Source organism: Mya arenaria, chromosome 7 (genome assembly GCF_026914265.1).
Source record: "Mya arenaria isolate MELC-2E11 chromosome 7, ASM2691426v1".
NCBI classification, from domain to species: domain Eukaryota; kingdom Metazoa; phylum Mollusca; class Bivalvia; order Myida; family Myidae; genus Mya; species Mya arenaria.
In genome coordinates, this window is record NC_069128.1 from 39,368,416 (window position 1) to 39,386,440 (window position 18,025).

General features: G+C 31.2%; 1 protein-coding gene across 2 annotated transcripts; it reads left to right on the forward strand.

Moving 5' to 3' along the window:
* The first annotated feature begins 910 nt into the window (after window positions 1-910).
* Window positions 911-16,091, forward strand: LOC128241848 (uncharacterized). 2 transcript variants are annotated; one of them, XM_052958954.1, is made up of 6 exons: window positions 911-1,047; window positions 8,515-8,580; window positions 9,320-9,640; window positions 10,783-10,878; window positions 11,757-11,879; window positions 14,633-16,091. In XM_052958954.1, exons 2-6 carry the CDS (start codon window positions 8,544-8,546, stop codon window positions 14,668-14,670), a joined length of 615 nt encoding a protein of 204 aa, XP_052814914.1. In that variant the 5' UTR covers window positions 911-1,047; window positions 8,515-8,543; the 3' UTR covers window positions 14,671-16,091. The 2 variants fall into 2 exon arrangements, with proteins under 2 accessions (XP_052814914.1, XP_052814913.1); XM_052958953.1 differs by lacking the exon at window positions 911-1,047 and adding an exon at window positions 6,897-6,976.
* Window positions 16,092-18,025: the final 1,934 nt, after the last annotated feature.

An 18,025-nucleotide genomic window follows, 5' to 3' on the forward strand; every position in this document is an offset into this window, starting at 1 on the left:
TTAAACATGTATTCCATATTTACTTTCATATGTTGTTATTGCATGTGTATTAGTAATAAACTATATGTTTAAATCAAAATAAAATTCATTCGGATTTCGATTCCGTTAACAACTGTTAAAGCTGTACTCTCACAGATATACCATTTTTACAACTTTTTAATTTTTTGTCTTGGAAAGAGCAAATTTTGCGTTTATATTTGCAAACCAATAATATAAGATTGCTGAAAAATATCAGATCGTAGATTTTCATATTTCCGTTCAAAACTAATGTTTTATGGCTTAAACCGTTACTAACGGTTACAAAAAAATGCATGGAACATCAATTTTTAAACTTAAAGATAAAAATCTGAGATTTTTTTTCAGCAGTCTTACAAAACTGGTTTCCATTAATTTTCGCAGAAATTGGCTCGTTCCGAGGCAAAAAAACAAACAAACAATAAACACTTGTCAAAATGGTCAATCTGTGAGAGTGCAGCTTTAAAATATTGTAAACTATTTGTTTATCATTTTACGCAATACCTAATGCTTTCTGTTGATACGCAGCTGATCTAAAACACAGAACATAACTGTCGTCTGCGTTCTAAAACAGATAGAGATATTCTCCTGTAAGGAAGTGAAATTAATCCAGTCAAATTTATCTTTATTTACTTTGACCATTTTTTTTCACTTTTCTTTCCTTATATCTGTGCGATTGAAGATAAAGTAGAATATAAATCTTCCTTCGCTGACAATACACATTGACAATATCAAACTAATGCGGAATTCAACACGAATTATTATGTTCAATGATTTGAAAGTTTAATCTCAGTTTCGATATTAGTTCTTATACTTACATAATCATTCGCACGTTTCCAGTAACTTTAAAAAAATATTTTAACTGAAAATACAAACAGATAAAAATGTATTCTGTTTTGGATTAAATCATTTTTTTTTTAAATTATAATCACATTATCTGAACTTGAAATTATAAACAAAAATCAGTAAAGGTCTGCAAAGGTGATTCTGATTTAAACCTGTGTACATGTTTTGGATTTTTACACAATCGCAGTAAGTACTCATTTCAAACCATGTAACTATAATATCAGCAGAGTGAAAGCTGTTTCGCTTTCTGTGTAAAAAATGCATTTTAGTGGATTTTAAGATGAATAAATTAATTGTTTTTGATTTATTATCACGTTTTCTGAACTTGCAAGATTCTTGAAATCAATACAGATCAGCGTATATAAATAGACAGCTTCAAAGTTACGCAGTTAGTACTACTTTTAAGCCATTGTAAATAACGCTTTAAGTAAACCGATGTGATAATCAATAGTCGACCATTGATAGCTGATCATTTGGAACCACGTAATTTAGGTTAACCAGTTACATGTATATAATTGACAAGTTATAAATATATAAATCTATGTATTTTCAATGTTCCTTGTATTCGATCGCAGTAGAACGGATAGATATTTTTAAAATACAGAAGTGTGTTTTTATTTAAACCATGAATATTGATATAGATTGATATAGATTATCATAAAATTGCAATTGATAATATGTGGCATAAATTACGTAATGTTTAACAGAATGATAGGAAATACAATAAGCTATTAATAAGCGCACTGACTTCCGGGTGCAACATTATCAAATGTGTTTGCAAGAAAAATATACAAGTTAAGCTTATTCTCACTAATTATAAGAAATTCAATTCCGTGCTAAATATCTTGTTGTATTTGGCGTTACCCTGGCGAGGCTCTCAACCTTAAACTCGTGAGTAAGCATTAGGCTCCTATACCAGAACAGTTGTTCTTCTTTCCTGACATTCAAATATGTTTCAAAAGTTATTGGCATATAATACTCGAATGACATTCTGTTTAGAATACACGGGAACATTTTCGGCTCAGAGTAGGGCACCAATACCAATATACGTATTGTAGTTTTCGGACATATTTTCTTTCACTTGTTTCTTCTAATAAGGAATATATTTCTAATTGTGTAAATACTTTGTTTGATAACGCATTGCGTTTTTGTTAACAAATATGTAGTTAAACACACAATTAACGTCCTGTTTGGATGTTTCGAAGTATTATAACGTTCCACATTTTTAGAAAATATGTTTAGCTTTTAATTAACTCCCTATAAAAAAATGATACCTTTCCGACTTAGATTATTTATTATAGGCTTGGAATTCTTGCAACTGCTCAATGTGATTTAATGAATGTTTGTCTATGCCACAAGCCTATTATTTCAGCTTAGGTTTACTAGCAATAAGTAAAATTGTTTGTTATTGTTTAAAGCTGCACTCTCACAGATTGACCATTTTTACAACTTTTTTTATTTTTAGTCTTAGAAAGAGCATTTTTTGCATAAATATCTTCAAAACAATACTCTAAGACTGCTGACAAAACATTATATCACAGATTTTTATATTTCCGTTCGAAAATTATTTTGTCATAGCTTAAACCGTAACAAACGGGTTAAGAAAATGCATAAAACATATTTTTAACTTAAATATTAAAACCTGCGATATAATTTTATCAGCAGTTTTACATATCTAGTTTCAGTGGATTGTCGCAAAAAAATTGGCTCGTTCCAAGACCAAAAATAAAAAAGTTGACAAATCGTTCAATCTGTGAGAGTGCAGCTTTAAATCGCCTATACTATTTAATCGATGTACATGTTTTGGATTTTTACACCATCGCAGTAAGCACTTTTTTTAGGTCGTGGAACATATAATATCAGCATAGTGAAAGCTGTTTCGCTTTCCCAAAAACCTGTTCAAACAGTTGATTGAATCGGATTTTAAGATGAATGAATTGATCATTGTTTTTATTTTATTTATTATGACCTTATCTGAACCTATAAGATTCTTAAAATCAATATAGCTCAGTATATATAGAGAAATATAGCTTCAACGGTTAAGTTCAACTTAGCATATGCTCATTTTGCGGAATTTTCAACAAACGCAGTAAGTACTACTTTTAAGCCATTATGAATAACACTATAATTAAACCTACGTAATAATAAACGCCAATCATTTAAGAACCACGTAATTTAGGTCTTTGAGTTTTCAGAATATATAAAAGCTAACAATTGCAATTATATAATTGACTAGTTAAACATGTTTAAACAATACATTCAATTGGATTTTAAGATAAACACCTTAATGGTTGTAATTAAAAACAATTGCTTCAATTGTCATTGAATGGATCTTACGTGTGTTTTATACTACTAAGGTATGAATACAGTTTAAAAGGTAAGGCTTTACCTACCGATTACTTTACCTGCAATTAATAAATGTATTCAAAATAATTAAAAGCTATTAAAGATATGACAAAAATAACAGTAAATGGTAAATATATCTATGTATTTTCAAGGTTCCTTGCATTTCATCGTAGTAGAACGGATAGATATTTTAAAATACGGAAGTGTTTTTAAACCATGAGTATTGATGTAGATTATCATAAAATGGCAGATGATAATATAATAAATGACTTAATTTAAAACAGAATGATTGGGAAACACAACAAGCTATTAATAAACACATCGACTTCTGGGTGCATCATTATCAAATGTGTTTGCATAACAAATATACAAAGTAAGCTTATTCTCATTAAAGTATACCTCAGTTCTTATTGTGTTAAAAAATGCATTAATCATTAAAATAAAGGGACCGACTAAATATGTTGGTTGTTATTCTATCTAAAGAAATATTAATGTTTTTGATGGGTATTATAGTAGTCAGGTTTTCTTTGAATATGTTAAAGGGTTTAACTGCATTTGGCTCCTTTTGCTTCTAAAATTACTCAAACTTGATGAAAAATTATAGCGGCACTTTTACCTCTTGCAGAAATTAATTTGAACAGTGCCAACTACATTAAGCGCCTTTTACTCTAACACATTTTCATCTAATGGCATTTGTCTCTTTACAAAAGTGCAAATATAATGTTTTTTTACCGTATAACGTTCTTCTAACGTTCACAACGTGACAAGCGATAATTATTCTAGTTAGACTAGACAAAATAAGACCATATACTTAATGGCAAAAGATGGGATTTCAATTCTTTCGTTTTTTTCCATTTTTCTCCAAATGTTGGAATTGAAAGTTGGCACCTTTTACGTTTGAACACTCGATATATAAGAGTGTTGTCTATGCCACAGGCTATTATTTCAGTTTAGGATTACTTGCAGTAAGTAGTTTAATCTTTTTTTATTGTTGAGAGTCTGTACCTTTTTAATCGATGTAGACATTTTCACAGAGTGAATAAGTAAAATATAAACCTTCTTAAACATTTGATTTTTTTGTGTATCTCTGTTATTGCAATGATCATGTGTTTTGTTAATCTGCTTTTATTTTGGTATACATGTATAAGCAGTCAGCTGCTTTGTTTTAGGTGAGTCGGTAGATTTAGACAGTGTACAATATATAATTACTTGTCGCGTGCCAAATGCCTTTAAGAAACGTACAGCTGCCTATTACTCCACCGTCATCCACTTGTTAGTGATGATGATTTAAAGTATTCGAAAACTTCTCATCTTTCCTTCAACAAATTAACATGAATATTGTTTCTCACTCGTTGAATAAAATAGATTATCATTTAAACAGTTTCAGTTTATTAGCAATATCAGCATATACTTGCCTTTGGCCAACCATAAACAATATAATGCATATACAGATGGCAACACAAAAAATATTAAACATAATGATTTATACAAGATGTATTTACGAAATACATTTAGTCAGTCAGTCTATTGTTCAACATTCGTGTGAAAAGTTTTCAGTACTGAGTAATGTTATTTCCCTAGTAGTTATTTTCATTATTAATGCTACCTTTCTTTTGTGGTGGAACGACAACGCTTTCCGATCATGATCGGTTGATTCAATTATTCGAACACAACGCTTGATATATTTCTTTCATATCGTTTCAAAAATAAACAACATATTCGTCTGGCGTAAACAATGCATTGATCGGATTATTTACACTTCTAAAATATTGCTCAAAAGCATTCAAAGTGATTTTAGTATTCTGTGCACCCGTTGACGGACTGCTTAAGAATATTCCAAAACAGTTTGGCATTTTTAAATCTAGCTTGCTCGAGCTTGTTTGTTTGTTACTTATCATATTCAAGCCTATGTTTTCTTAAATAAGTCTTCTAATCTGATCTTGTAGTACTTAGCAAGAACCTGTTTTCAACTGATTTGAATTTGTTGTACATATTTAAATTAGTATGAAATATATCTCTTTTCCCAGCAAACTCAGTATTAAACCAATCTTTATGTGATTAATTGCACTCAACTCGAGGGTCATTATAATAAATTCTCACATAACGTGAGACGCGGAGACAACTTCATCTAATATATAGCATTCAGCTAAAAATTACTAGCATCGATATCATAAGATGTAATACTGTTTACAATACTATGATTCCATTCATTTAAACTATTGATGACATCCTCCATACCAATAATGTTTTAAAAGTGTGTATACTGTCATTACCCTATACATATTTATGCTGTAAAATTCAAACTGTGTCATTATATACGCGGTCATTAACAATTACAGTGTTACAATTGTTAAATGGACAATTGTCAAACAAAATAATTAGGTCTTCAACATAAATTTTATCAACACATTTTAATATGTTCGTCATTGCAATAACATTATTATTACTGCGGCATTTGTCCTGAGAACCTTTTGGACTAAATGTATCAGTCATATACCCATCATGTAAATAATCAATATGTTTACTATTTTCATTGGGCACAAAGTCTGGTAAAATTGAAGTGTACGCGTTCATATCCCCACAGACGATTGTGTAATCTAAAAATAATATGACCATTCTTTGCATGAACTCCTTTCAGGAACAACATAACATAAACAATTATACAATACATGTTCTAAACACATCCTGTTAGCTGAGAATTTCAATGATATAATATGATTTGAAAACAAGTTTATTCTTTCAAACGTATTCAGCTCTAATATAAACTATAATTCCACCTGATGAGAATTTACTTGTTTTTTTTTTAAAGTTCAGTTAGATTTATCATTTAAATCTGAAAATTCATTTTCCCGTGTTTCTATAAGTAATACAACATCATGCAAATTAAAAACATTAATCAGTTCTTCAGATTGTAATAAACACGCCTTGTAAATTATCCCTTAACATTGAATAACGCAAAACGCAATTTGGCCTCATGTACAGCGTCCTAGTTCGTAAATATATTTACCTTTTTTCGCTGAAAATACACAATGACAATATCACACGAATGCGGAATTCCACAATAACTATATTTTATTGATGTGAAGGTTTGATCTCACTTTCGATATGAGTTCTTATACTAGAATAATACTTTGCAAGTTTTCAGTAACTTTTAAACTAGTATTATATAATAACTGAAAAAAACTACACATAAAACCATTATCTTAACTTGCAAAATATTACAATTTAATAAATCAGTAAAGATCTGCTAAGGCGAATCTAAGCTTAACTTAATGTATTAGATTTGTATGCAATCGCATTAAGTATTATATTTAAATCATGTAACGTATAATATGAGTAAAGTGAAAGCTGTTTCGCTTTCTGTGTAAACAATGCATTTAATTGGATTTTAAGATGAATAAATTAACTGTTTTATATACTAATAATAAAATAATATAAATATATAGCTTCAATGGTGAATCTCAACTAAAAATATGCTCATTTGCGGAATTTTTAACAACTACTTTTAAGCCATTATAAATAACGCTATAAATAAACCTAAGTAATAATAAATACTTGACGTAAATGATAATTTAAAAACCACGTAATTTAGGTCATCCAGTTTTCAGAAAATATCAAAGCTAACCATTGTAATTATATAATTGACTAGTTAAACTAGTTTGAACAATACATTCCATTGGATATTAAGATAAACCCCTTAATGATTGTAATTAATAACAATTGCTTCAATTGTCATTCAATGGATCTTCCTGCGTTTTATACTACTAAGGTATGAATACAGTTTAAAAGGTAAGGTATTACCGAACGATTAATACAATATCTGCGATAAATAAATGTATTCAAAAAATTAAAAGCTATGAAAGATATGACAAAAATAAGAGAAAATGATAGAAGTTAGCCTCTTAAAATTATATATATGTATTTTCAAGGTTCCTTGTATTTGATCGTAGTATAACGGATAGATATTTTAAAATACAGAAGTGTTTTTTTAAACCATGAATATTGATGTAGATTATAATAAAATTACAAATGATAACATCATAAATGACGTAATGTAAAACAGAATGATTTGGAAACACAACAAGCTATTCATAAACACATCTTCTGGGTGCAACATTATCAAATGTGTTTGCATAAAAATGTACAAGTTTAGCTTTTTCTCATTAATATTAGTTCAATTTCGTGCTAAATATCGTGTTGTATTTGGAGACGTTACCCTGACGAGGCTCTCAACCTCAAACTCGTGGGTAAGAGTTGGGCTCCTATACCAGAACAATTATTCTTCTTTGTTGAGATCCAAATATACTTTAAAGTCATTAGCACCTTAAAATACTCGAATAACGCGAATATTTTTTGGTTAGTGTAGGGCACAAATACTGCTATACGTATTGTAGTTTTCGGAAATATTTTCTTTCACTTGCTTCTTCCCTTTATCAATATATTTGTTATTGTGCATTTTTTTTGTTTGATAACGCATTGCGTTTTTGTTACCAAATATGCAGGATAACACACAATTAACGTCCTGTTTGGAAGTTTCAGAGTATTCAAATTTTCCACATTTTTAAAAAATACATTTTGACTTTAAACTTCCTGGGTTCCTCCAGTTGAACACTATCCGACGTAGGAGATTGATTGTTTTGGCTTGGGATTCCTGAAACAAGTCATTTGATAATACATACTTTATGTTTGTCATTGCAAGAGCCCTATTATTTCAGTTTTGGTTTACTAACCGTAAGTAGTATCGTTTGTTATTGTTTAAATTGTCTATACTAATTAATCGTTGTAGACATTTTCGCAAAGTCAATTAGTAAAATATAATCCTTCTTTAACGTTTGAGATTATTACGTGTATCTCTATAATTGCAATGATAAGGCTTTTTTCATATCCGCTTAACATTAATTTTGGTATGTAAGTAGTCAGCTGTTATTGTTTTAATGAGGTTAATCGGTAGGTTAAGATAGTAGATAGTGTATAATATTTTGTCGCATGCCAAATGCCTTAAGGAGACGTACAATCGTGCAACACCGCCACCAACGTGTTAATAATACTGATTTAAAGTGTTCGACAATTCCCCAATTTTATTTTCAACCAATTCAACATGAATATCGTTTCTCTATCGTTGAAGAAAATTAAATATCATTTTAACAGTTTCAGCTTATTGTCATTATCAGCATATGTATGCCTTTGTTCAAACACAACCGTTATATAATCCATACACAGATGGCCACACCAAAGGTTCTGTATGACGAAAGATAATATTTGTTTAATCACGTTTGATGTCATATCATGTGTTTATATATTTCATAGGACTCAAGCACCAGGCAGTATTTCAGCAAATGGTAACCATGACTGCGGCATCTGGAGTATTGCTTGGTATTTATCTTACATTTTCTTTCAGAACAGTATTCATTGAGTATACAAGTATACTTCTATGTGATCGATAGAGATTTTTTATAAATTAAAAATGATTTTTTCACTGTTTTGAAATAAGTCCGCGTTCAAATTCAAATTCTATTTGACGCACTTTTTTAAATACAAATTTAACCGTTTTAGACATATGAACACCTTATGAATATTTTATGAAGTAAAACATATTACGATCTTACACTGAAACAACAATATGCACTATATACTTTATTCACATTGCGATATTACAAGGTGCTGCCAATACGATAACAAAATTATCAGTTGACCAAAATATAATCATAAATTATAAAGATTTTTTACACAGTATACAAAGGCTATATGTTCTCAAGAATTTAAGCACTCATCAATCATTTTTTTCTTTTGCGTTTCTAGCGATTAAATACACGATTACAATCTTTTTATCAGTAATTGATATTTTCCAGAAATGCATTATTTAGAAAGTAGTTAAAGGTTAATCACTCAAAATTTATGTTTGTCTTACATGTGTATGTATTAATTTTGAATAAGAGTGTCACTTTAAACATTTAAATATAAACCCTGTTGCGAAGCACATAAATAATATAATTTGCCCAGCGTTATCTGTCGTACTTAATAACATATACATTAAATGCTAGCATGCGCCACTAGTATTGAAACAAACATTTACAATACGATCAACCTGAATCGATTTGTCGATCTTTTTCAGTTACTTTTTTGATTGGTGCCGTTTATGGAGAATCGAAATCAAGTTCCGTAACCAAAATGGTTGGACAGGATGTTACATTAACATGTCGTATTCAAAACCTTTCCACATACCCAACGTGGGTAAAGCAAACCCGCGTGGACCATGGAGAAGACACATCTGTATCATTAAGTTCAAGGTCACTCAGAATGTCAACAAGGGATCAAAATGACAACAGCAGTCTGCTGCTGATGAATCTGACCCTTGATGACAGCGGGAATTACACTTGCTCTGTCCCTGGCCAAGGAAATCATACCATTACTTTGACTGTCATTCAACCCGCAGGTATGTTGCTATCTTGAAAGCGGATTTGGAATCCATCCAAGTTCAACTGCTGTGAAATTTCTATGACGAAGTTACAATAGAAGTGTATATGAATCACTAAATAGTTAGTCGCCTGGTAAATTAATTCCAGACGTTGGTTCGGTAAGTCTTTTTCCGTTTTAACAATATGAACATGAAGTGCATTTCGAAATATGAAATCAAAACGTTCTATCTGATTCTTTATCTATTGTCACTTAGAACAAGTTTCGCTATAACTCCACAAATTGTGCCCGAGTCATGGCCAAGTTGCGTTATCATAGGGATGGTATTTATTTACATTAAAAGCCTGCATACTTGTAACTTGGGTAGCAAAACTTATCAAATGATTGATTCATTGCCTGTTTCACATTGCAATTGTTAACAATTTACGACTGCCGTTATTTTAACACGCTATAGCTTTATGATGACATAGACTTGTGTGCCTTTGTTTCGGAATTGTGTTTGCTATATATTTTTAGGGATTTGTTTCCGATTTGTTTTAAGTGATGCTTTTTTTCATAGGCCTTATGTCCTGTCTATTGTGACATGCTCGGTGTTTGTAATAAGTAATAAGAAATGTTTAAGTTTGAAGGTACCATTCAAAGCACACACTTGTATTATCAATATATTGAGGGGTGAATGTGAAAAGGTTCTAAGTGACTTTAAAAAAAGAAGAAAAAAAAATTGATTCCATCCCTCAATATATGACTTTAATAATAGACTGAAAACTACAAGGACAAGCTCATTGTTTAATTATGCAAAATCGAGGGGTGAATGCGAAAAGGTTCTAAGTGACATTCAATAAAGAAGAAGATGGAACCTTATTGCTTTCACCCCTCGAAATATAAACCATGTTTAGTGGCAGGAGGTAGGGACCTACCGACCTTGATCGAGAGACACAAACGTACTTGTAAATAGAACAACACACAGACCACAAGCATCTAGTAGTTTATCAATACATGATGGCATTACAACCTTTGTACATTCTTAATGCCTTCCAAATTGTCCAAAGCACATTTCGATGTAGAAATTGAAATATATATAGCCGTTTTAAAATATGTGTACATAAAACAGGTATTAGTTGTATTTGCGTTACCTCCATTCCTGTTAATTGTCTTTTTCAGAATCATGGAAACAGGCAGTTGTGGGTTTTGTAGTAACAATTCTGAGCTTTTTGCCAGGAGTTTTTAGTATAGTGACAATCGTTTGCTATTACAGAGGTAAAACTTTGTTTTAATTGGTTGTTCTTAACATCAATGATGGACTCTTTGAACAAGGCATACATATAAAAACGTTAACACTTTATGAGGATATTTTGTAAATCATAATGAGCAAAGGTAATGCTATTTAAGGTGGTTAGGTCGGTTCAAATAAAAATATTTATTTTGTTCATGATATATAAAGTTTGAATGTTACAAACGCAAATTCTATAAAAGTCAATAGTCATTTCTTTTCTTTTGAAATATCCGATGTACAATAATGTGAAATCTTGTTGTCGGAAGACCCCATAGTTAGTGTATCATTTAAAAAAGGAATATGTAAAAAATATACCGAAACAAATATAACAAACAAATCTCTTACCTTGGCGATTGTAAAACAGTTAATACAACGTCCGATTTTTGTTGAAATAAAAAAATGCAATAATTTTTATATATATTTTCGATCATTACATTCATCAATTAGTATTTAGCAAGCGCTGCCCTTTCAAATAATACGGCATAAATTTATATAGGATCACCAGGCGTCGAAATTTAACATGATTGCCAATGGCTCCAAACAATCATTTGAATACAACCTTCATTTTTCCATACAACTAGCCAATGAACTTGTAGATAGACAATCATTAAGTTCTAGACGTAATCATTAAGAATTTCAACTAACGCGGGTGTTTAAAGGTCCGCCTACTGCAACTCATCCAATACACAACCACTGCGTCAGATTTTGCGTTGACAATGTATCAGCCAATGAGGTTGTATTCTAAGTCAGTTAGATGTCACAAAGTAATATCTCTTACGCTCATTTCGCCCATTCGTCATCATAAAGAATTAACTTTATCTAGTTATAACTTCGCTTAATGGTTCATCAGATACCTTAATAGATTTTAGGCGCAAAGACAAATCTGGAGATCGTACAGCATGCTGGATCTGCGCCTGCCTGGGATGGTCGTTTCTCCTGTTTATTGCAAGTGCTGTTTCGACATGGTTTTGTTTGACCCGTTCAGGTATACATATATACATTTTATTGTATTTGCGATTAAATGTATATTATATAAAAACAAATTGACTCGCTCAGGTATACTATAAACATGTTATTCCATATTCCAATAAAAGAATATGTCTTTGCTCGTTTGGGAATAATTGGATTCTATTTTACATTAAATGTTAAGTACAGAGAGCAATTTAGCTCGTTCCGGTATAATTACAAACATTTTATTGTACAATCAAAATTGTAAAAACTAATTAAATGTGGGTTAGTTAAGGGGAGCTGTCTAGTGGCAGCGGGTTGTTTAATTAAAATAGACAGACAACTCATTGTGGGTTCGAGGCTCACTAGAGGAACGTGTTCTCTGCCTCTTTCACCGGACGTTGTTACTGGTTGCTATCAAGGGAAAGAACTAGAACTTGAACGTGATCTTAAAGCTGTTTGACTAGACTATATTCAAAGAGGCGCAATACAAGTTACACCTGATATATGCAATATTTATATGAAAAACTACAGAAACAAGTACAGTTGTCGAAAGTAACATAAACCCCGTTTAATGGCACAGCATCAACGCCTAATACAGTTTAAGTAATTTTACTTGAAGGTCCAAAGCAATATATATATATATATATATATATATATATATATATATATATATATATATATATATATATATATATATATACATGATTTGTTTACAGGTTAAATAAACATTAGCTTTTATAAATGGGTCTTCAACTAATAGCTACATTGTCACAGATTATCAAGTTAAAAGGCGCCAATATATCGCTAATATATTTTTATTTGTACACAAACCATATCCTCTTTTTGGTTTTCATCATTAATGTCAAATGAGTTAAACGTAGTATCTATTTAATGCTTTAAAGTTGAACAAAAATGCATCTATCGAGTATATCCTATATTGTGGCCCTTTTAATCTAAAAATAAACCATCAAATAAGAATTTCAAAATGACGGAATTTAGTAGAACGAAGTAACGGTGTTCAAATTTTGGGTTGCATCATTAAAATACAAGCAAATTTAAAATATTTCACACGTGTAGAAGTAAAAAATAGCATTTTAGTCTTTATTAGGCCAAGCAATAAGTTAATATATTTTCTGTCAAAAGCGTGATTTAGAAATTAACGTCACTTACTTCCTTATTTACATCGGTTGTGACCCGCGGTGACCCATGTGCGAATCCCTTTCAAGTCACGTGATTTCTCTCCCTTATTAATTCAGTAATCGTTTGGTATTCCGTTTCAGAATAAACCTCAATTCTGACAGTTTACATGGGTAGATCACAGAGACTTGAAAGAGTAATGCAGATCCCAACTGTCTTACTTTAAATAGTTGCCTGTGGCCTCATATGGGTAATATCAGTCTTGACCCTGAAAATAAAAAAATATAACATTTTATGTGATGCTTATCACGTCACGGGACACAATATCCCAACACCATTTAACATTATTTGTCGCAGTATTTCTACATTTTATAAAAGCTAAATATCCACTAGGGCTATATTATCAATTATATAACCATAGTGGGTTTTTAGCTTTTATAAAATGCTAAAATATCGTCGACAAATCATGATAAATAGTTATAAATATTGTGTCCCATGACGTGATTTATAAGCAGCTCAAAAAAATGTTGTTTATCTTCAAGGTCAAGACTAATTTTACCAAACTGAGGACACAGGCAACTATTTAATGTAAGCCAGGGGCAGCTGTTGAGATCTGCATTTAATACTATCAAATCTCTGTCGGGTAGAATGGTTACAATGTACTTCAATCTCCGAAAAATATGTTCTTAGTTGAAGTGTGGACAACGATTACAATTGCATTATTCGTTTAAAACTATTTGTGAAAAGAAATGGACAATTACTTACCAAAAGTTCTTATCAAGAAAATAGCCGTTGAGCATAATAATTCTGCCTGAGGGAAAGTTGTTGTTAAAATTGCACGCAAATACGAAATGGCAAATGCTATACAAGGGGAAGGTACTCCAAATATGACTGTCTCATATTTCCTTCCACTTTGGGTAAAAATGGTTTTAAATACGCAATACATGAAAAAGACATTACATTTTTTTTTCAGTTTTGCCTTGACTAACTTATATCGATACACATACAATTTAAGTTTGGTATCAGTTTTGTCAAGTGCCCCTTAAGCGAAATCCGACACTTATTGTTAATTGTTTTATACGACGAAAATGTATAATTCGTAAGTTCGAAATTTCATTTCGTATTTACAAAATATTATTTCGAAAATACGATCTAATATTTCGTAGATCTAATCACGAAATGAATTTCATCTTTACAAAATATTATTTTGTATTCACGATCAATCTTAAATAATATGCGCCGGATGCCACTTTAGGAGCACCCACCGTACCATTCGGAACTCCTCGGCCATTTTTTTCAAAAACAACCTCGGATGTATGCAGGTGCATCAGTTGAAGAAGTTCGTAAATTTTGAATTATATCATTAATTAAATGTAGTGTTTAAGAGTTGTATTTATTGATCTAAGTTTAAATTCATTGCCATTGAATTGTATTATTGCAAACATAATTAAGAATCCAAAGAGTTAAGTCACAAAGTTTAACTGCTAAATAAAATAACTACGCGATCTACTTGCAGCGGACTTAAACGTACCACTTTTTGAGTATGTAAACCGTCCAAATACATCCGAGGTTGTTTTCGATAAAATGGCCGAGGAGCTCCGAATGCCACCGTACTTTTGTTAATTAATGACGATTTTTGTTTGCTTGCAGGTAGCAAACGGGAACGAACAACATATTCAGCCCGATGAAGCTATGGAGCTACGTGGTGATAACCAGAGTTAAACCGCGAGAGACCACATCCAACACCGATACTAAGAAACTGCACGTTCAAACTTCTGAATAACACACACATTAAATATAAAAACTGAAATAGCATATATGTATTAACGTTGTTAGATGACTTATTCTCACATCCGAGATAAGTAGAAAATGTTTTCACACTGCATTCAATGATTAATGTTGAACTCTCCTCAGAACTATTTGAAGAACGATTTTACTATTAACAAATTTTGAATCACTGCGCGCATATCTATGGAAATCACAAATTATACCATATCTAAACGCGAAGTATTTTCACTACGCAGTACGCTCAAACTGGTTCAAGCGAGAGAAAAAACATTTTAGTTTTATTTTGTTTAACTGAGGTGGGAGAAAAAGGATCTACCACGGCCGCTCGTGTAAGATTCGTTTCCGCAAATTATCCTTCGCTACGCTCGGGCTGGGATGAACCTAAGTCCTTAACGAATTAGGAGAGTATGATTTTTGATTGTTTACGTTAACATTTAAGTTATTTAAAATCAATATATACACATGTATAACAAGCATAATTTTTGAGTGATACACCTTTTCCTACTTCCTTGATAATGCATTTATGGAAAATATTAATTATGATTAAATTTTAATATGAATGTAACCGTGTATTGAATAGTTAAAAAAGCAAAAATATTAAATGATTGGTGAGTGCTAAAAAATTACTGCAATCTTCTATTGTCTAATAAGGTAGAAATACCGTGTTTTCTGCACCTTTGTTTCATATTAAACTCTGTATCCTTCATAAAAACATTGTTTTCGACATTTATTCATCCACGACGTGCCTGTTTTCGGATGTCCATTGTTTTTCAAATGCATTGGTGTACTATATTTTTGTAATATTTATCCGCGCCACCTCATCAAAATTTATTTAGCACTGTCAATGTACTAACTCAACTATCACATGTTTTGATTCATAGTAATAATATTCCTTTCACCATCAGAGTTGTTTTGAAACAAAGTCTGTGTCTGATTAGTACAGATACATATACCGACCCTATTTTGAATTGACAAACCAAGAAAATGGTAATTTGGAAAACTACGCAAAAACTGCGCAAGATACATGTGTCGTAAGCGATGTGATACATCAGTTGGTAAGATTCAAAGCGTTGTACACAACGTTATCAATTTGATATAAAGCTTTTGACAATACAATGTATTCATTTTTGTTGCAACTGTATCATCTGGTGTCTAGGACGCTTTAAAGAAAGCATGTACAGTGCAAGACTAATGCATTCTGTGATCAGCCTTAAAGTGTGTGATATTGTTAAGTTTTTAAGTCTGTTTAAGTCAAATTAAGTGTTAATATGTGGTTTTACTGTTTACTGCTAAGATTTGTGTTTATCGTGATCCAACCTGAATAATATCAACTTTTCTTCAATAAAATGTTATACAGTCGAAAAACGCTATGTCGAACTCCGTTTTCTCGATGTTCTGGTTATGTCCAACTTTTTAGATCTTTTTTCGCTTTTGTTATTCTCATTTTCTTTTTTTTTTGGTTATATCAAATGTTCGTTTTTTCGAATAATTTTCCCAAGGCCCTAACGACCTTGACATAGCCCGTCTTGACTGTACAGTTATTTCAATGCCATATTTATTTCATTTTGACCTTTTGATGGGTATTTCACCGACTTTAATCATCTGACCGGGTTTTTTTTTGCTGATTTCTAAAACCGCTAATTAGAATTGACATAACTTATATTCAACGGATAAACATTTTGACCATGCTTAATAAAAAACATTGTTTTTTTCTATGTGAAAAAGTTTTCTGAATAATATTGCTACTTTAAGTTTCAAATGTTCACAGATGGTTTTCTTTTGTATTTTTGGAAATCGATACTTACCCTATGATAGCATGCTGGTAGAAGCGTAGGCGATCCTTAGCACAATGTCAGCGGTTTTCGTTTTAAATAGATTTGAGAAAATGGTACTCATGTTCATTTATTATTAGAAGAGCGGCGATGCGACGAAAATTTGTATATGGGCAATCAGAAAGAGACGTTACGGTAACAAAAAATACTCAAGTTTATTTTGTGTTTAGTTTCCATTAATTATAACTTAATTTGTTGGGCGGAAACCATTTTACTATTTTTAGTAACAGTGACATTGACCTTGACCCCATCCCACAAAAGAGCAACCCCAAGCTAGCTCTTCACATAAGCTACCTACACTCCAACATTCATTATTATACATCAATGCTAGCCTAAGTTATTGGGTGGCAACCAATGTTGACGCAGCCCGGCCATCCACCCAACTACATCCCCATTATAATAATCAGTCCCATATTTCTCAAAAATTCTTAAGCATAATTCACTTAAGTATTTTATTTCATTAAGCAAAATCACTTATTAAAATCTGATTTTATAGTACAAAAGGTAATTCATCTTATTATCTCAAATATTTCCTATAAAATGTTCAAAAAGAAAATATAAAACAACTTATACCAAATCAAAATTAGTGTGCTGAGCTTGATTCTGGTTTAAGGTACTAAGATTTTTCGAGAAAATTTGAGCCTGGTTTTCATGGAAAACCCGATTAAAAATCCATGCTAAGACCGTTTTAATTTATCGATTTTTTAGATACGCACAATTAAACAATTTAAAACTAATAACAGTACATCTAAAATTTGTTTATTGTATCTTTATAACATAACGTATTATCATTAAACATTAACTTCTAATGAAAACAAGATATAACAGAGAGACATTTTGAACACATACTTGGCTATGGGCTCTCGTTTGTATTTTTTATATTCACAATGGTCCGATTTTTCAGAACCTTGTTAAAGTTAACAACGTTGTTAATGTCATCATTGTTAACTTCAAATATTTACTCCTTGGGATACTAAAATGGCCACACAATTGAGATTTAAAGTATTTCTTACATGGTTTGAGACACTGGTTTCATATGTATCTGTTGTATCTATATGTATGAGCATGTTACTAAATAGATCACATTTCAAAGTTAACAACGATGCTGTTAACGTTGTCAACTTTAACAAATTTCTGAACAATCCGCCCAATGTGAGGTACCCTTTAATAAGGCTTTGTACAATAATTTCAACTTAAGATGCCTTATTGTCAATTTTATTTTGATACAATTTGAAAAGATTTGATGTGCAAAGACGGAATATGTAAATTTTGTATGGAAAATAATAGTAATTTTTTTGGCCTTGATTAAGATTGCCAAATAGACTACTTAATTGACTTTACAGGTGAAATAAAAACAAAACTCCCAATTACTTTTTCCGTCAATTCATGACGGGCAAGTATTTTCAGTGAAATATTTTGGTGC